General features: G+C 47.7%; 1 protein-coding gene across 1 annotated transcript in view; it reads left to right on the forward strand.

The window, feature by feature from the left end:
- Positions 1–20,222, forward strand: part of cd109 (CD109 molecule) — a 130,046-nt gene that overhangs the window by 18,135 nt on the left and 91,689 nt on the right. Inside the window, exons 6-15 of the mRNA XM_072514017.1 lie at positions 2,925–2,964; positions 4,499–4,586; positions 5,983–6,070; positions 7,406–7,607; positions 10,211–10,320; positions 14,030–14,281; positions 16,171–16,272; positions 16,373–16,435; positions 17,485–17,661; positions 18,055–18,207. Coding sequence (XP_072370118.1) covers positions 2,925–2,964; positions 4,499–4,586; positions 5,983–6,070; positions 7,406–7,607; positions 10,211–10,320; positions 14,030–14,281; positions 16,171–16,272; positions 16,373–16,435; positions 17,485–17,661; positions 18,055–18,207 — 1,275 coding nt within the window. The remainder of the gene's footprint in view (positions 1–2,924; positions 2,965–4,498; positions 4,587–5,982; positions 6,071–7,405; positions 7,608–10,210; positions 10,321–14,029; positions 14,282–16,170; positions 16,273–16,372; positions 16,436–17,484; positions 17,662–18,054; positions 18,208–20,222) is intronic.

Raw genomic sequence — 20,222 nt, forward strand, 5'->3', positions numbered from 1 at the left:
CTTTTATTTTCTATGTATGTTCCTATTTATGTATCTAATTTTATACCCATGAGGTTTTCACAGACAAACTTAATTGGGTTTCTGCAATCTCTCAATGTGGGTGACCACCGTATTTTTCTACCAGAACTGCTCTCCCCTCCAGCTAACACTGATGGGTCGATACATAGAACATAGAACATAGAAAATACAGCACAGAACAGGACCTTCGACACACGATGTTGTGCCGAACTTTTGTCCTAGATTAAGAACAGATCAATCTACACCCCAGCATTCAACCGTAATCCATGTACCTATCCACTAGCCGCTTGAAGGTCCCTAATGTTTCCGACTCAACTACTTCCAGAGGCAGTGCATTCCATGTCCCCACTACTCTCTGGGTAAAGAACCTACCTCTGACATCCCCCCTATATCTTCCACCATTCACCTTAAATCTATGTCCCCTTGTAATGGTTTGTTCCACCCGGGGAAAAAGTCTCTGACTTTTCTTATAAACCTCTATCAAGTCGCCCCTCATCCTTCTCCGTTCTAATGAGAAAAGGCCTAGCACCCTCAACCTTTCCTCGTAAGACCTACTCTCCATTCCAGGCAACATCCTGGTAAATCTCCTTTGCACCTTTTCCAAAGCTTCCACATCCTTCCTAAAATGAGGCGACCAGAACTGCACACAGTACTCCAAATGTGGCCTTACCAAGGTTTTGTACAGCTGCACCATCACCTCACGGCTCCTAAATTCAATTCCTCTGCTAATGAACGCTAGAACACCTTAGGCCTTCTGCACAGCTCTATCCACTTGAGTGGCAACTTTCAAAGATCTATGAACATAGACCCCAAGATCTTTCTGCTCCTCCACATTGCCAAGAACCCTACCGTTAACCCTGTAATTCCGCATTCATATTTGTCCTTCCAAAATGGACAACCTCACACTTTTCAAGGTTAAACTCCATCTGCCACTTCTCAGCCCAGCTCTGCATCCCATCTATGTCTCTTTGCAGCCGACAACAGCCTTCCTCACTATCCACAACTCCACCATTCTTCGTATTGTCTGCAAATTTACTGACCCACCCTTCAACTCCCTCATCCAAGTCATTAATGAAAATCACAAACAACAGAGGACCCAGAACTGATCCCTGTGGTACGCCACTGGTAACTGGGCTCCAGGCTGAATATTTGCCATCCACCACCACTCTCTGACTTCTTTCGGTTAGCCAGTTCATTATCCAACAGGCCAAATTCCCCACTATCCCATGCCTCCTTACTTTCTGCATAAGCCTACCATGGGGAACCTTATCAAATGCCTTACTAAAATCCATGTACACTACATCCACTGCTTTACCTTCATCCACGTGCTTGGTCACCTCCTCAAAGAATTCAATAAGACTTGTAAGGCAAGACCTACCCCTCACAAATCCGTGCTTACTATCTCTAATCAAGCAGTGTCTTTCCAGATGCTCAGAAATCCTATCGCTCAGTACCATTTCCATCACTTTGCCTACCACCGAAGTAAGACTAACCAGCCTCTAATTCCCAGGTGTTATCCCTATTCCCTTTTCTGAACAGGGGCATGACATTCGGCACTCTCCAATCCCCTGGCACCACCCCTGTTGACAGTGAGGACGGAAAGATCATTGCCAACGGCTCTGCAATTTCATCTCTTGCTTCCCATAGAATCCTTGGATATATCCCGTCAGGCCCGGGGGACTTCTTAACAAGTATCTCCTCGAGCTTACCAGTCTGTTTCACACTGACCTCTCCAACAATATGGCCCCTCTCATTCGTAAATACTGAAGAAATGTACTCGTTCAAGACCTCTCCTATCTCTCCAGACTCAATACACAATCTCCCGCTACTGTCCTGATATCTTGGTACTCCCTCTCTAACAGCACAATAGGTGCACCTACACCACATGGACTGCAGCGGTTGAAGAAAGCAGCTCACCACCACCTTCTCAAGAGCAATTAGGAATGAGAAAGCTTGCCGGTGATAGTCACATCCCAAGAATTCAGTCCAGGAAAGTGGTTTTACCGGCTTTAACCTGTACGTACCGTGTCCATGTGGCAAAAGGCCCATTGGCAAAACCCTGAATAATACCTTCCAATTCTAACTGATCAAGCCCAGTCAAACAGCCTTTAACCCCAGTCTCCAATGTTTTATAACTAAGATGTGGAGATGCCGGCGTTGGACATGGTGAGCACAGTAAGAAGTCTTACAACACCAGGTTAAAGTCCAACAGGTTTGTTTCGAATCAATAGCTTTCGGAGCGCAGCACTTTCCTCAGGTGAATGAAGAGGTAGGTTCCAGAAACATATATATAGACAAAGTCAATGATGCAAGACGATACTTTGAATGCAAGTCTTTGCAGCTAATTAAGTCTTTACAGGTCCAGACGGAGCAACTGGAGAGAGGGATTATATAGGAAGGCCTTTTCTCAAAAGGACTGTAATCTATAGATTGTAAGGGAAAGTTTTCTCACAAAGGGACTGAAATCTAAAGACCCTCTCTCGAGTTGCTCCGTCCAGACCTGTAAAGACTTAATTACCTGCAAAGACTCGCATTAAAGATTCGTCTTGCATCTTTGACTTTGTCCATATATATATTTCTGGAACCCACCTCTTCAATCACCTGAGGAAGGAGCTGTGCTCCGAAAGCTAGTGATTCGAGACAAACCTGTTGGGACTTTAACCTGGTTTTATAACTAACAAACCAAAGTGTTTAAAAAAGACGACTTTTCAAATGTTTCTGTGATCATTTTACTCCTTGGTGTAGATTCCAAAGTGTCTCGCTCAGTCCTGAAGGGTTGGTAGCCCTCTGTTAACAGTAGATAAACCATTATTTAGTAAGTGGGTGATGAGAGAGGGCATCTGGCATTACACAATTCAAAGGTTCTTCTGAAAAATCTCATATATAGCTTTGTTATTCTATTGCAGGGTGTACTGAAGGAACGGACTTTCACTGTTGCCGAGTATGGTGAGTAAGTTGAAAGGCGGGATTTTCCTCCCCGTCTGCAGTGAATTCTGCAGCGACGGAGCATGGCTCGTCAGGGTCGCTGGTGAACATAGAACATACAGTGCAGAAGGAGGCCATTCGGCCCATTGAGTCTGCACAGACCCACTTAAGGTGGGATCTTTTGGCCTCGCCGTTGTCAACAGGGCTTCCCACTGAACGCACCCCTCGTTGCCGCATAACTCGCAGTGGGGGGGTGCCATCGGAGGGACCGTAAGATCCCGTCAGTGTGAATGTCCAGACAATCACACCCGTGACTTTCTTTGTGTAGATAAGGTGCACTTCAGCAAATGTGTTTGTGCTTCACATGGGCAGCCTCCAACCCCTATCAAGGACGAATGAGGGCAACAGGTGCTTGGGAACACCACCACCAGCAAGTTCCCCTTCAAGTCATGCACCATCTTGACCTGGAACTGTAGCATAGAATCGCTACAATGCAGAAGGAGGCCATTCATCCCTTCGAGTCTGCACCGACTCTCTGAAAGAGAACTCCACCCACGTTTAGTCCCCAAACCTATCCCAATGAGCCCTTCATCTAACCTACACATCTTTTTTGGACACTAAGGGGCAATTTAGCATGGCCAATCCAGCTAAACTGCACATCTTTGGACTATGGGAGGAAACAGGAACACCCAGAGGAAACCCACTCAGCCATGGGGAGAAAGTGTATACTTCACACAGAATTGAACCGGGGTCCCTGGAGCTGTCAGGCAGCAGTGCTAACCACTGTCATTGGTTAGAAATCCTGAAACTCCCTCCCTAACAGCACTGTGGGTGTATCTACGCCACATGGACTGCAGCAGTTCAAGAAGGTGACTCATCACCACCTTCCCCAGGGCAATTAGGGATGGGCAATATAAATTCTGGCCTTGGCAGTGACAGCTACATTCCTTGTGTAGGTATCCCACTTCTCACTGAAAGCATTTATGCTGTTTGCATCACCGACTCCATGTGGTAGCAAGATCCACATTTCCACGACTCGCTGGGCGGGAGATTTCCCAGAATGGTTCCAGGCATGACGGAGTTTACATAGAAACTAGGAGCAGAGTCGGCAAGTCAGCCCCTCGAACTCGCTCTGCCATTCAATGCGCTCATGGCTGATCTCATCTCGGACTCAACTCCACCTTCCTGCTTGCTCCCCATAACCCTTCATCTCATTACTAATTAGAAACCTGTCTCTCCCCTCCTCAAATCTGTTTCGTGTTTCAGCATCCACTGCACTCTGGGGTAGAGAACTCCCCTGATGTTATGTAGGAAGTGCTGTTGCACAGCAAGTTTCCACAGACTGCAATGAGGCGTATGGCCAGCTAATTTATCCTCGTGATGTTGATTGAGGGGTAAATATGGGCCATGGTTATGGGGTGAACTGCCCTGTTCCTTCTAGATATTTGTTCTGTTTTACATCCACCTCGGAGAAGGCCAGTTGCTGTTTTATCAGACCCGTCAGGTTCCTGCGCCAATTGAGTTCAATTCGCAATTTGCTGATTTCCATTTGCAGTGTTATCCCGATTTGAAGTTTTGATCAACACATCGTCTGTTTATCTTCCACTCGATCAAATGAACATAACAGGAACTGTTACTGGACGGTGAGTCATTCAGAGTGTGAAAATGAATGCAGGAAAGTTGTGTGGTAACTAAAAGGTTATTCAATAAAATAACAATGGATAATTCAGTGGTTAGACAGCAGCCGCTCAAGGAGAAATCTCACAGCACCACCTCCTTGGAGAAACTAAGGAGGGTAATAAATGTGGCCTATTCTCCCTCATTCTATAGTCCGTAAACTTGAGGTTATCCAAAACTCTGCTGCCTATGTCTTAACTGACATCAAAATAGAACATACAGTGCAGAAGGTGGCCATTCATGTTTAATGTTGTGTCATACCTTATCGTCCAGAAATTTGCTCTTTGTCCAACCCCTCCATTGGGTTTGGGAAGGATTGAAAAGTTGGACAAACCTGGTTTAATTGAACCGTGTTTTATTATGTGTGTCTGGTAACTGATCTATGCTCACTGTGGTTAACTCAGTAAACCTGTTTGTGAACTCAGGACAAAGTAAACAGACAGTAAATAGAAGCTGAGCAGTGAGCACGAGTGCAGAAATTTTATGATTGGAGAAATATTTTATAACGATTGTAAATAAACCTGTTTCACACTTGGCGGCATCTCTGCATTGCTCTGAAATATGTAAAATACACAATACTGTCCACATGTTAGCTTGATCTTCCATTGGCTCTCCGCACATGGTCATGTTGTCTCACCCACTTTGACCATGTGCGGAGAGCCAATGGAAGATCAAGCTAACATGTGGACAGTATTGTGTATTTTACATATTTCCTCCATTACGATGGTCCTTAAAACCTGCCTCTTGGACATCTGACCTGATGTCTCCTTCAGTGGCTCGGTGCTATACTGTGTTTTATAACCCTCCTGCGAAACACCTTGTTGGACCATTCCATTGTATTAAAGGAGCCACATGAATTTAAAAAAAAACTTACATATGGAAAGTGACAATGCGCTGAACAAAAACAATGTCAAAACAATAAATTGATAATTTAAAAAACAACAATAAACAAAGCACAGGAATTTAGCTCCCCGCCCCAACAGTGTGCTTTATTGCCATTGGCTGCCTACAGAATCGTCCAGTCCCGCCCATGTCTAAGCCATTTTGCGTGGCTCACCTGTCCTGCTGCTGGGGACTCCGCTGTTTCATTATGTGAGTCTAGCCAAAACCCAGTCCGCAGGCCATGAGGGGGAGGCTCGAACAAGTCTGAATTAACCCATTGAATGACAGACAGCATCGGGCTTGTTCTGCGATTGCGTAGGCAGTGAGAGAGGGAGCTGGAGAGGTTGCCGATATTTGTGAATAATGACTGTTTGTGATAGTCATTGACAAGGGAAGCATTTATTGTCCATTCCTCTGACAAACTCGGAGGTTATTGCAGCAGCATTTGTGCGGTATTCCTAATATCTTGTTCCTTTACAGGTACCTGTACGGAAAACCCGTGGAAGGAAATGTGACGATCATCATATCCTTCCCATACACCTCATCAACAATAAACAAAACCTTTGAGGTACATTTGGAATTTTATTTCTTACTCCATCCCTACCCCGATGACTTCAATGCGCCTCCTTCAGTGTCCTACTCCTCTGGCAAGTTAGTCAAGAAAGCAAATTTTCATCAGATAGAATTAAATGGAAGGTCAAGCCCCAAAACAGACCATTCAGCCCTACTGGTCTCTGTTGGTGTTTGTGCTCTACATAAACCTCCTCCCAATCTAATTCATCTCACTCTGTTAACCTAACCTTCTATTCCCTTCTCACGGCATTATCCAACTTCCTCTTCAACACAACCAGACTGTTTTCTTCAGCCACACCATCTGTGAGAACATAAGAAACAGGAACAGGAGTTGGCCATTCCTCGAGCCGGCTCTACTATTCAAAATGATCATGGCTGACCGCATGTGGTCTCAACTCCGCTTTCCTGCCTCCCGCTATAACCCTTGACCTCCTTGCCAATCAAACACCTGTGTAACTCAGCCTTCAGTGACCCAGCTTGCACTGCCCTCTGGGGAAGAGAATGCCAAATCCTATTGGGCCCTCTGAAAATTAGTGAATGCCGGGATAAATCCTGAATCCCCCACTATCGGCATCTGGTCAATTGCCACTGACCAGATACTGAACTGGACTAGCCATATAAATACTGTGGCTACAAACGCAGGCCAGGGGCTGGGAATTCTGCAGTGGAAACTCCACCTCCTGCCTCCCCAAAGCCTGTCCACCATCTACAAGGCACAAGTCAGGAGTGTGAAGGAATACTCTCCACTTGCCTGGATGAGGGCAGCTTCAATAATCAAGAAGCTCAACACTTGATTGGCACCACATCCATCAACTTAAACACCCACTCCCTCTACCACCAACACACAGTGGCAGCCGTGTGTACCATCTACAAGATGCACTGCAGCAACTCACCAAGGTTCCTTTAACAACACTTTCCCAATGCGGGAACTCTACCATCTAAAAGGACAAGAGCAGCAGACACATGGGAATACCGTCACCTACAAGTTCCTGTCCGAGCCACACACTAACCAGACTTGGAAATATATCGCCGTTCCTTCGCTGTCGCTGGGTCAAAATCCCGGAACTCCCTCCCTAATTGCACAGTGGGTGCTCCTACATGGCATGGATTGCAACGGTTCAAGAAGGCAGCTCACCACCACTTTCTTAAGGGCAATTAGGGATGGGCAACATAAATGCTGGCCGAACTAGCAAAACGCGCACCCCTTGAAGGAATTGTTTAAACGTTGCGAAATTCCTGTGAATGATTTAGCAGAGGCTAAAATGCTTGATTTATCACAAGGTGATCCAATATGAGCGAGCATTAACTCTCTCTATATCTACCACTGCAGACCAATGGAACTGTTCATTTCATCATCCCTTTCTCTGGGCTTCAGGAGTTTTTTCTGAGTGTGTATGGAAGGTTGCTGGGGGAAAGAGGTTCAATCCCCGCAAACCACTCATTCGAATCGCTGATGGAACCTTTTTCAGAATCATACAGAAATTTTAAGCTCTCAATGACAATCAAAGCTGTTGTGATAGAATCGCTCACAGGTAAGGTGTGACCACAAAATGACGGTGTTGACTGTGTACAACCTTTGAAACCCCATGAGATTATTCGCTGCTATTAACTGGGTGTCACATGACCTGCTGCCCGACTACCAAGATGACCAATCGGAACTCTCCAACACCCAAAGGACCATCTCTATCCCCACAAATATCTCAGACTTCATTTACCTTACTTGGAAAATGTAATTCCAAGTAATGGTTCAGAGGAAATGTTCCTGATCTTGCACGCGAGCAATTCTGCCATCAGGAACCTCACTTGCAGGATGAAAGACCCGCAATGGTAGATAGATTCTTGATCAGAAAGGGGGTGAAAGGTCATCGCGGATACTGTGGGGTTGAGGTTACAATCTGATCAGCCACGATCCTATTGACTGGCGGGCAGGTTCGAAGGGCCAAATGGCCTACTCCTAATTCATCTGTTTTTATGTATGTTTTTCTCCAGTCCTCCCATTCCTTCTGCTCAGCCTTGAATAGAGGTCATAGAATCTAACAGCACAGAATGAGATTGATCGGCCATCGCGCCGGTGAAGGATAGTTGAATGAGGCTATCCACTTTAGGCGCACTCTCGGTCTCTCTTCTGTCCAGCCCTGCAAAGTTTCTCCCTGCCAAGTATTTATCCAAATTCCTTTTGAAAGCTACCACTGAATCTGCAGTCACCACCCTATCCGGCAGTGCATTGTAAACTCTAACCACACGATGCATGACGACGTTTGTCTGCAAGTGGGGGCACGGTAGCACAGTGATTAGCACAGTTGCTTCACAGCTCCAGGGTCGATTCCCGACTTGGGTCACTGTCTGTGCGGAGTCTGAACGTTCTCCCCACGTGTCTGCGTGGGTTTGCTCCGGTTTCCTCCCACAGTCCAAAGATTATCATAGATTATCATAGAATTTACAGTGCAGAAGGAGGCCATTCGGCCCATCGAGTCTGCACCGGCTCTTGGAAAGAGCACCCTACCCAAGGTCAACACCTCCACCCTATCCCCATAATCCAGTAACCCCACCCAACACTAAGGGCAATTTTGGACACTAAGGGCAATTTATCATGGCCAATCCACCTAACCTGCACATCTTTGGACTGTGGGAGGAAACCGGAGCACCCGGAGGAAACCCACGCACACACGGGGAGGATGTGTAGACTCCGCACAGACAGTGACCCAAGACGGAATCGAACCTGGGACCCTGGGGCTGTGAAGCAATTGCGCTATCCACAATGCTACCGTGCTGCCCACGTGTGCAGGTTAGGTGGATTTCACATGATAAATTGCCCTTAGTGTCCAAAAAAGTTTAGGTGGGGTTACCTCGAACAGGTGCCGGAATGTGGCGACTAGGGGCTTTTCACAGTAACTTCATTGAAGCCTACTTGTGACAATAAGTGATTATTATTATTATTATTACTATTACTACTGAGTTACAGGGATAGGGTGAAGCATGAGATTAAGTAGGGTGCTCTTTCCAAGGGCCGGTGCAGACTTGATGGACCAAATGGCATCCTTCTGCACTGTAAATTCTATGAAAGTCATCTCTAGTTCTTTTGTCTGACTGGGAAATGCGACAGCAAATTTGCACACAGCAATAATCATTTCCACGATCTGGGGTTGTCGCTGCCCGATGCTGTGACTGAGTTGGAATTTTAAGAGATATTAAAGTCTTGAAACTTTTCATTGGTGCACCAATCAGATGCAAGAGTCCCAACTTTCAAAGATAGTGGCCATTTCTACTGCACGAGAGCACGGTGCTGATTGGTTTGCAAGTCAACGCTGATTGGCTGAGATAGTGCCATGGAGAATGGGTCAAGGAACTATTGTTACCCATGCTGCTGTTGAACTCAGAAACGGCGGAACGCCTGGACGTCTTCCTTTTTGCCTGCGAATGAAAGCGAGTCTCAGCAACGGTGACCACGATAATTATCATTGGTTGTTTCAAAAACCCATTCTGGTTCACTTAGGGAGGGGGATCTTTACCCTGTCTGGCTGACATTCTTTCTCATTTTCATTGGGTGTGGTTGACTGGGCCAGCATTTATTGCCCACTCCTAATTGCTCCTGAAATGAGTGGCATTTCAGAGGGCAGTTAAGAGAGTCTGGAGTCACATGTAGGCCAGACCGGGTAAGGGCGGCGGATTTCCTTCCCTAAAAGACATTCGTGAACCAGATGTTATTTTTTTTACAGAAATCAACAATCTTAATTCCAGGTTTTTAAAAATTGAATTCATATTTGACCACTTGACGTGGTGGGATTCGATCCCAGGCCCCCAGAGCATTACCCTGGGTCTCCGGATTACTAGCCCAGTGACAATATCAGTATGTTACCACCTTCCTGTAGGCGACTCCAGACCCAAAGCAATATGGTTGATCCTCACCTGCCCCCCTGAAATGGCCCAACAAACCACTCAGAGACAATGAGGGATGGGTAATAAATGTTGGCTTTGCCAGAGCCAGACACATCCCCTGAACCAGTCTCTATTCTTCAGCAGTATTCAAGTTCCATACTCAAGTGACGGGTCGATATTAAACTGAGTGATTTCATTCCTGATCGCTCGATCAGCTCAATGTTTGCCTGTCAATGAAGTTCCTGTTTTGTGATAACAGGTCTGACGCAGTCCACCGATGTAAATGTCACTCTTTCATTCAAGAAGTACAAGCTGGAGACTGTCAACCACCAGAAAATCCTAAAGCCGCCTCTCAACTTCACGGCCAATGTAAGTCCTCAGTGAGAGCCCGCCTTTTTCCTCAAGGCCCAATCCGAACAAGTCTGGGGACAAGGGGAGGAGCGGGTGGTGTGAGAAAGGGGGGGGGGGGGGGAGGAGTGAAGGGGAGGAGGATGGGGAGAGATGGGGCAAGGGGAGGGGAGGAGAGGGGTAGTGTGAGGGAGGGGGGGAGGGAGAGAGGAGGGGCAGGGCAGTGTGATGGAGATGGGGAGGTGGAGGGGGAGGGAGAGAGGAAGGGAGCAGCAGTGGAGGGGTGCCACCCTGTCCAGACACCAGCCACCCATGTGCCTCCAATCACCTGGGGACCCCCCCCCCAAGTGCAGTTCCACCCGGTCCCCGTTTAAGGGGACCAGTGTTAAACGGCAACAAGCTGGGGTCTCCTGAGTGAGGCCGGCAGATCCTGGGAGCTGGTTCCATGTGGAGTCAGCAGAGTTAAGTGAGCTTTTAAACTCACTTAACTCTGCAAGTCTGGATCCCGCCCACTGTGGCACCTGATAGAGCCAGCACGTTTTCTCAACAGAAAAGGGTGCCACAATCAGCTTTGAAAGGAAACTTGAAAAGATAAGGGGGACCCCCCACAAGCATCAGGGCACTGACCTGCATCCCCCACTACTAGCACTTTGGCAATCCTCCCCCTCCCACATCTAAGGAGGACCATTCACAAGCAACAGGGCAACCTCCCCATCTCCCACACAAGCACTGCACCACCATGGCACTGCCAGGTTGGCAGCAGGCAGTGCCAGGTTGCTGACCGGGCATAGCTAACTCTCCCCGGGGCAGGTTCGCCCCGACCGATTCCCGTTTTGCGATAGCTGTCGTAAACCTTGCCAACGTGACATCACGCCATCCAAGGGGGAAACCCTTACCTGGCGGGAATGTATGGCGAGGAAGGGCAGAACGGTGGCACAGTGATTAGCACTGCTGCCTCACAGCGCCAGGGACCCGGGTTCAATTCCCACCTCAGCTGACTGTCTGTGCGGAGTCTGCACGTTCTCCCCATGTCTGCGTGGATTTCCTCCGGGTGCTCCGGTTTCCTCCCACAGTCCAAAGATGTGCAGGTTAGGTGGATTGGCCATGCTAAATTGCCCTTAGTGTCCAAAGGTTAGGTGGGGTTACTGGGTTACAGGGATAGGGTGCAGATGTGGGCTTAAGTAAGATGCTCTTTCCAAGGGTCAGTGCAGACGCGATGGGCCGAATGGCCTCCTTCTGCACTGTAAATTCTATGATCTATAATGAAGCAGTCTACATGCAAATGCCACAAGGTCTGGACAATATCCAGGTTGGGCTGACAAGTGGCAAGTAACATTCGTGTTACAGAAGTGCCAGGCAATGGCCACCCCAAATAAGAGAGAATAAAACCATCACGCTTTGACATTCAATGTGATTATCAACAGTGAATCCCCCACAGTCAACACCCTGGGGGTTACCATTTTGTATTGAAACATCTTATTAAGGCATTTATGATTTTATAATAACAGAGAGTACAAAAACAAATGTGAACGTAATTCAGTATAACCCCCCCCTCCCCCTACAGCCAACAACCATACCCAGCCAACCTGGCTTACACACACAATTCCCCAGTCCCGCTTGCTGATTCCGCCGGAACTAAACTAAACTAAGCCCCCCCCCCCCCCCCCCCGCCCATTCCCGTAACCCAACTCCTCCTCTCGTATCTGCTAACAGTTTAGTTTTCCCCAAAGAAGTCGATAAACGGCTGCCACCTCCAAACGGACCCCAATATTGATCCTCTCAGGGCGAACTCAAACTTGAGAATCCCAGCCATGTTGCTGACCCATATCCCTGATTTCGGGGGCTCCGTGTCCCTCCAGCGTCATAGGATCCGTCCCGGACTACCAAGGAGTCAAAGTCCAAAATGTCAGCCTCTCTCGCTCCCTGGACTCCCGGGTCTTCCAGAAAGCGCCAGCTCTGGACTCGGGGCCACCCTCATTTTAAGCACAGTGGCCATGCCATCAGCAAAACCCTGCCAGAATCCCCTGAGCTTCGGACATGCCCAAAACATATGGATATGGTTTGCGGGACCTCCCGCACACCTGTCCTCCACCCCAAAAAACCTGCTCAACCGGGCCACCGTCGAGTGTGCCCAGTGAGAACCACCTTGAATTGTACGAGGCTGAGCCTGGCACATGATGAGGACGTATTGACTCTACTCAAGAGCATCCTCCCACAGACCTGCCCCGAGTTCCTTACCCAGCTCATCTTCCCACTTGCTCTTTACCTCCCCTATCTGGATTCCCTCCCACTCCATGAGCTCTTTATAAATTTCAGAGACCTTTCCTTCCCCCAATCCCGTTTTTGAATTGACCTTATCCTGTATCCCCTGTGGCGGTAGAAACGGAAAGGTCGCAACCTGCCTTCGTACAAAGTCTCTCACCTGCAGATAGCGAAACCCATTCCCACCCAGCAATTCAAACTCCTCCTCCAAATCCTCTCAACTTGGAAAGCTCCCATCAATAAATAGATCCCCCAACTTCTCAGTCCCTGCTCTCTGCCACCTCCAAAACCCCCCATCCAACCTCCCCGGGACAAACCGGTGATTGCCACAAATTGGAGCCCACACCGACGCTCCCTCCACTTCCATATGCTTCCGCCACTGCCCCCAGACCCTCAGAGCTGCCACTGCCACTGGGCTTGTGGAGTACCAAGCCGGCGAGAATGGCAGAGATGCCGTTACCAGTGCTCCTGAACCTGTGCCCCTACAAGACGCTGCCTCCACCCCACACCAACCCCTCCCCCACTACCCACTTCCCGATCATGGCTATATTTGCCGCCCAGTAGTAATTCCTAAAGTTCGGTAGGGCTAACCCTCCCCCCCCTCTGCTCCGCTCCAACAGCACCTTCTTTACTCGCGGAGTTTTCTGGGAGTTACTATTGATCAAAAACTGAAGTGGACAAGCCACATTAATACCGTGGCTACAAGAGCAGGTCGGAGGCTCGGGATCCTGCGGTGAGTAACTCACCTTCTGACTCCCTAAAGGTTGTCCACCATCTGCAAGGCTCAAGCCAGGAGCGTGACTTAAGGGGCTGTTTAGCACAGGGCTAAATCACTGGCTTTGAAAGCAGACCAAGGCAAGCCAGCAGCATGGTTCAATTCCCGTAACAGCCTCCCCAAACAGGTGTCGGAATGTGGCGACGAGGGGCTTTTCACAGTAACTTCATTTGAAGCCTACTTGTGACAATAAGCGATTTTCATTTCATTTTCATTTGATGGAATATTCTCCACTTGCCTGGATGAGAGCAGCTCCAACAACACTCAAGAAGCTCCACACCATCACTGCAGTAACTCATCAATGTTCCTCAGACAACACCTTCCAAACCCACGACCATTACCATCTAGAAGGACAAGAGCAGCAGATACCTGGGAACACCACCGCCTGGAGGTTTCCCTCCAAGTCACTCACCACCCTGACTTTGAAAAATATCGCCGTTCCTTCACTGTCGCTGGGGCGACATCCTGGAATTCCCTCCCTAACAGCACAGTGGGTTTACCTACACCACATGGACTGCAGCGGTTCAAGAAGGCAGCTCAGCACCACCTTCTGAAGCGCACCAGGGATGGGCAATAAATCTGGCTGAGCCAGCGCCCACACCTGTAAAAATAAATAATTTCTTTAAAATGTCAATTTAATTATTGTTTTAGTTTCCAATGGATGGGCTAAACACTTTTCCTTTTCATTTCAAGGTTCAAGTGACTCGTATCGATCACAAAAAATTGACACCAGAAGACAGAGAGAACATTCTGATTGTCTACGTATCGCAGACCCTAACGCTGCCAACTGCATCAAATGTAACATTTGCCAGTGGGCCTTTGGAATACAACAGCAATGTTAAGAATGTCAGGCACACATCCACCATCAATGTCACTGTTCCTGAGAGTGGATTTGTTAAGATTCAGGTTCCGTTGCTGCCAAACATTGTGAACTTATGGATAAAGGTAGAGGCTTTTAAAAAAAATCATTTTTACAGGTTGCGGCCTTCGTTGGCTAGGCCAGGGTATGTTGCCCTTCTAGACCCCCTTAAACCAATTCTCATTCTCTCTCACACTCACATTTACATACACTCACAAACTCACTGACACAATCACACACACACACACACTCATACATACGCACACACACTCGCACACTCATACACACGCACACATATAAACTCACACAAAGATGCATTTCCTTCATTCAAGAGCAGCACGGTAGAAACGTGGTTAGCACTGTTGCTTCACAGTGCCAGGGACCCGGGTTCGATTCCCGGCTTGGGTGACTGTCTGTGCGGAGTCTGCACGCTCTCCCCGTGTCTGCGTGGGTTCCTCCGGGTGCTCCGGTTTCCTCCCACAAGTCCCGAAAGACATGCTGGTAGATAATTTGGACATTTCTGAATTCTCCCTCCATGTAAACCAGCCTCTGGGGCTGGCTTAGCACAGTGGGCTAAACAGCTGGCTTGTAATGCAGAACAAGACCAGCAGCACGGGTTCAATTCCCGTTCCAGCCTCCCCGAACAGGCGCCGGAATGTGGCGACACGGGGCTTTTCACAGTAACCTCATTGCAATGTTAATGTAAGTCTACTTGGGGCAATAAAAAGATGATTATTATTCACAGATGATCATTCACCACACACTTATACATGCTTACACAGTATGTATACACACACACAGACACACACACAGACAGTCACACTCAAACTTAAACACATACACAGGCTCACACATACAGAGACACAAACACAGTCTAACTCACACACAGTTAGAAACACATGTGCATGCAAAGTACAGATGTGATTTGATTTGATTTATTGTCACATGTATTAGTATACAGTGAAAAGTATTGTTTCTTGCATGCTGTACAGACAATGCATACCGTACATAGGGAAGGAAGGAGAGACTGCAGAATATAGTGTGACAGTTATAGCAATGTGTAGAGAAAATATCAACTTAATACGAGGTAGGTCCATTCAAAAGTCTGATGGCAGTAGGGAAGAAGGTGTTCTTGAGTCAGTTGGTATGTGCCCTCAAACTTTGGTATCATTTTCCTGACGGAAGAAAGTGGAAGAGAGTATGTCCGGGGTCCGTGGGGTCCTTAATTATGCTGGCTGCCTTTCTGAGGCAGCGGGAATTATAGACAGAGTCAATGGATGGGAGGCTGGTTGGCGTGATGGACTGGGCTACATTCACGACCTTTTGTAGTTTTCTGCGGTCTTGGGCAGAGCAGGCTCCATACCAAGCTGCGATACAACCAGAAAGAATTCTTTCTATGGTGCATCTGTAGAAGTTGGTGAGGGTCGTAGCTGACATGCCAAATTTCCTTAGTCTGAGAAAGTAGAGTTGATGGTGGGCTTTCTTAACTATAGTGTCGGCATGGGGGGACCAGGACAGGCTGTTGGTGATCTGTACATCTGAAACCTTGAAGCTCTCGATCTTTTCTACTTCATTCCCATTGACGTAGACGCACATTGATGTGGAGGCGCACACGGAAGGCAGAAAGTATTGTTAAATAAATTCGCATTTCCTGACGATTAAGTGGAGCACAAATGAAATTACATTCCAATTTGCAAAACTTTATCAATCTTACGCTAAGAAAATACCCATAGACACGGCCCCTCCCTTCGCTATTGACTTGAAACTAATAGAAGCTAACGCTGTAGATTGTGCATTGCACAGTCGTAATCCAGACAACGTCAAGACAAAGATTGTTGGATGTAAGATCCTCACATTGGTCGGTTAATTCATTCGCTCAGTAAAGAATAAAGTGGCGTCAGTAGAATCTGGGGCTTTAGACACAGGTAAAAAATGTACACAATGTGACTGACTGTGGTGCTAAAATTCCCAACAGCTTACATTTGAGAAAGCGGTGGAACATATTTCAGTGTACAGGAATGAACAATTGTCCAAGAGACCATTTATTCAGCTTCAAACAGCGAGTTTTGATGTCAAGGTAATATGTCTAACTATTCATAATCATCAGAGAGAATTGCATGCAGTTGATCTCAGCAGCTTAATATTAAAGTGTGTTAATAAGCTTTATTTATTTTGAGGTGGGGCTGCCGTTTGAAGTCTCCATTGAAGGTTCGGAGGTATTGAACGAGATGACCTATCAGGTGATTTATCAATTATTTATCATTTAAATGGAAAGGTTCATATGTGTAGGAAGGTATCTCACCTCTGAGAGAGATTGCAATAGTCAACAAATGTTGTTAATGTGGACAAACACAAGAGAACAATGTGGTGAATCCCTGGTTAATCTGTATTTGGTGAAGTTGGTTAAAAAGGGGAGGTTAGACAACCTTCCTAATTGGCAGAATACAGATCAAACTCAACCAGACTACGTTTGCAAAACCCAAAACACAGTGGGTGGGATGCTCCGTCCCACCAGACCCATTTTCGGCGCGGCGTGCCCTAGCTGGCAGCGAGATTCTCTGTTCCGTTAGCTGGCCAATGGGGTTTCTATTGTAGGCACCTCCACATTGCTGTGAAATCCGCGGGCGTGAGTGCGCCTCTGGCGAAACGGACGATCCGGCCAATGGACAACCCACCCCAATGTCTACTGCAATTCTGCAATTGGGTGGCACTTGCTGAACAATGCTGAGTGCGCTAATAGTTACATCAGCAACCAATTTCAGATACTCTGTTGAGCAAATAATGTGGCTCATTTATGCTTGCTCAAGGTGACATACTTTCATACACAGGGACCAGTTCTCTGCAAACAAAATGAACATGCTCAAACCTTGAACTACCAAGGGGCTCGGGAGCTTATAATTCCCCATTATTTTTATGTTAACATGCTATATACATGCAAGTTGTTGTTGAAGTCCCAATTCCACGCCCCCCCACCCCCGCCTCAACCCGCACACTGGCTCCTCCACCAATGTTAGCTTTGGAAATGAGGTAGTTGGCAATTCTCCCCTTGAGGAAGTTCCCCAAAACTGCATTGCTTTGGTCCCTGTTCCATTCATTTCCTGATGGATTTATTGCCAGAAGACTGGAGCTTCGAGAAGAATTCCCTAGACACCATTTGTTTAGTGTTGAATTCTGAAATATTTTTATGAGATGTAAATTGGTAGAATATGGATAAACAGTTTTCAGCGTGAGACTGGAGCACATGGGAAGTATATCCAGTTATCTGTCCTTTTCCTGCCTGCTCCCTCAGGTTGTATCAAAGGGACAAGTGGTATTGACTGGCAAAAGCCACCTCACCACAATCAAACTGACGCCGGAACTTTCTTGGGCACCTTCAGCCAGCCTCCTTGTCTACTACATTGCAGAAGATGGTCAGATTGTCAGTGATGCTTTGGAGCTGAATGTGGAAGGCATCTTTGCAAACAAGGTGAGAGAATTCATTTCTGCCCAAACTTATCCATGGGAGCGGGACAGTTACAGAAATGCAGTCATTGTCCTTCAGCAGCAATTCCACTGTTGGTCAATCCTGAACTAACATGGTCACTGCGGTTGTCTGTATTCCTTCCTTGGACAAATCACCTTAGACTTTGTCTGAGCAGCACTTTTCCGGGCTTTGTGTTCCCCATCCCTCTGTTGGATCTGGCCCCGAAAGATATTCCAATTGTTCCCATTCTTGAAATATGCCTCGGCCTTCTCAGTTGTCTTTCGAGCATTTCATTACATTAAATAACTAAAAGACTTCTCATGCCTTGAGACACATTACATTAAAGGTGGTGTGTAAATGCAAATGAAAATGTAACAATTATCTTAATTGATGCAGGTCTCATTGTCCTGGAGCGAGGATCAAGTCAAGCCAGCTGATAATGTCTCGCTCCGTGTATCCACCAGTGAAGAACAATCGTTTATTGGGCTCTTAGTGGTGGACAAGAGTGTCCAACTCCTCAAGGGAGGGAATGACCTCACAGAGGAGATGGTAAGTGCTGACTAAAATAACTTTGCGAAACCAGGGGCAGGATTCTCTGACCCCCCGCCGGGTCGGAGAATAGCCGGGGGGCAGCGTGAACCCCGCCCCCGCCGCCGCCGAATTCACCGGCACCGGAGATTCGGTGGGGGCGGGAATCGCCCCCCCCCCCCCCCCCCCCCGGCGATTCTCCGGCCCGTGATGGGCCAAAGTCCCGCTGCTGTAATACCGGTCCCGCCGGTGTGAATTAAACCACCTCCCTTACCGGCGGGACCAGGCGGCGCGAGCGGGTTCCGGGGTCCTGAGGGGGTGCAGGGCGATCTGGCCCCAGGGGGTGTCCCCACGGTGGCCTGGCCCGCGATTGGGGCCCACCGATCCGCGGGCGGGACTGTGCCGTGGGGGCACTCTTTTACTACGCGTCGGCCGTGTAAGCCTCCGCAATGGCCGACGGGTAGGTGATCCCCCCTGCGCATGCGCGGGGATGACGTCAGCAGCCGCTGACACTCCCGCGCGTGCGCGGACTTCCGCCGTCTTGGGGAAGTCCCTTTTAGGCCCCAGCTGGCGTGGCGCCAAAGGTCTTCCACGCCAGCCGGCGGGACGGCAACCACTCCGGCGCGGGCCTAGCCCCTAAAGGTGAGGGTTTGGCCCCTAAAGGTGCGGAGAAATTTGGGGCGGCCCGCGCCGAAGTAGTTCACGCCACTCCATCCCACCGGGTAGGGGAGAATCCCGCCCCTGATCACTGTGTCCTATAAATATTTGGCAGAGGCTGAGCAATAACTTAGCAATAACTATAAGCCTTTCAACAGTCAATTTGTCTGAAACAGGAAATGATGAGAAGTTCCAGATTACAGGTCAGGGTTTTTAGAATAAGTCCCATTTCCTTTTTTATTTGATGGGATTTTTTTCAATGATCTTAGGAATCGCTTTCCATAGAAACCGCAAAACTATGGCTGGCGATTGTACTCAAATGTATCTTGATCGTGTCTACATCTGCACGATCTTTCCACATCAATAAGTGCAAAACAACAGGCAGTTGACAAGTACAACAAAGAAGAAAGAACAATACAGCACAGGAACAGGCCCTTCGGCCCTCTAAGCCTGTACCAGTCATGATACTACTCTTGGCCATAACCCTCAGCACTTCCCAGTGCCGTATCCCTCTCAACTCGCCCTATCCATGTATTTGTCGAGATGTCTTTTGAAGGCATATTGTCGAAGGTTAATACAATTTGGTATCACAAGTGAAGCAAACATTGTACCTGTAAAAATGCTAAGAAGCTGCACGGTATGGCATCACCATAAACACAAACAAAAATGTTTTAAAATCTTAATATCAGAGCTTCGCTATTCAGGGGTTATGTCAGGAAGCACTTCTTCACACAAAGGGGAGTTTTCTTTATTCTTTCACAGGATGTGGGTTTCGCTGGCTAGGCGAGCATTTTTTACCCATCCCGAATTGTCCTTGAGAACGTGGTGGTGAGCTGCCTTCTTGCTGCTGCCGTCCCTGTGGTGTAGGTACACCCACAGTGCTGTTAGGGTGGGAGTTCCAGGGATTTGGTCCAGCAACATAGAAGATCACTGGGAGTTGGAAAGAGCACACTACTTAAGCATCAGGGAGAATGAATGAGAAATCTGTAGAAGTTGTTTTGGGTAGCAACTGTTACTTAGGCTCGAATTTTCCAGCCTTTCCCACGGATGGCATCTTCCAGCAGTGACAGGTGCATGCAACGGGAAACCCCATTGACAGTGGCAGGACCAGAAGATCCTGCCGCCAGCCAATGGCAGGCCACTTCTGTTGCAGTGAAACATATTGCTGGTGTGTGTGGAAAATCCCACCCATGGTTTCAGAGTGTGATGTGTCTGACCACAGGCCACCTATTAATTTATAGGGACTGTGTACTTAACTGTGAACAGTGGAGAATAACATAGCTGTTGTAACTTGTGTCATCCTTATGAGGCTGTATATGTCGATAAAGGTATAGTTGTGGGTGAAGGAGTTGCGTAATATCTTGTTTAATAATTGTTTC

The sequence above is a fragment of the Scyliorhinus torazame genome, chromosome 1 (assembly GCF_047496885.1).
Source record: "Scyliorhinus torazame isolate Kashiwa2021f chromosome 1, sScyTor2.1, whole genome shotgun sequence".
NCBI classification, from domain to species: domain Eukaryota; kingdom Metazoa; phylum Chordata; class Chondrichthyes; order Carcharhiniformes; family Scyliorhinidae; genus Scyliorhinus; species Scyliorhinus torazame.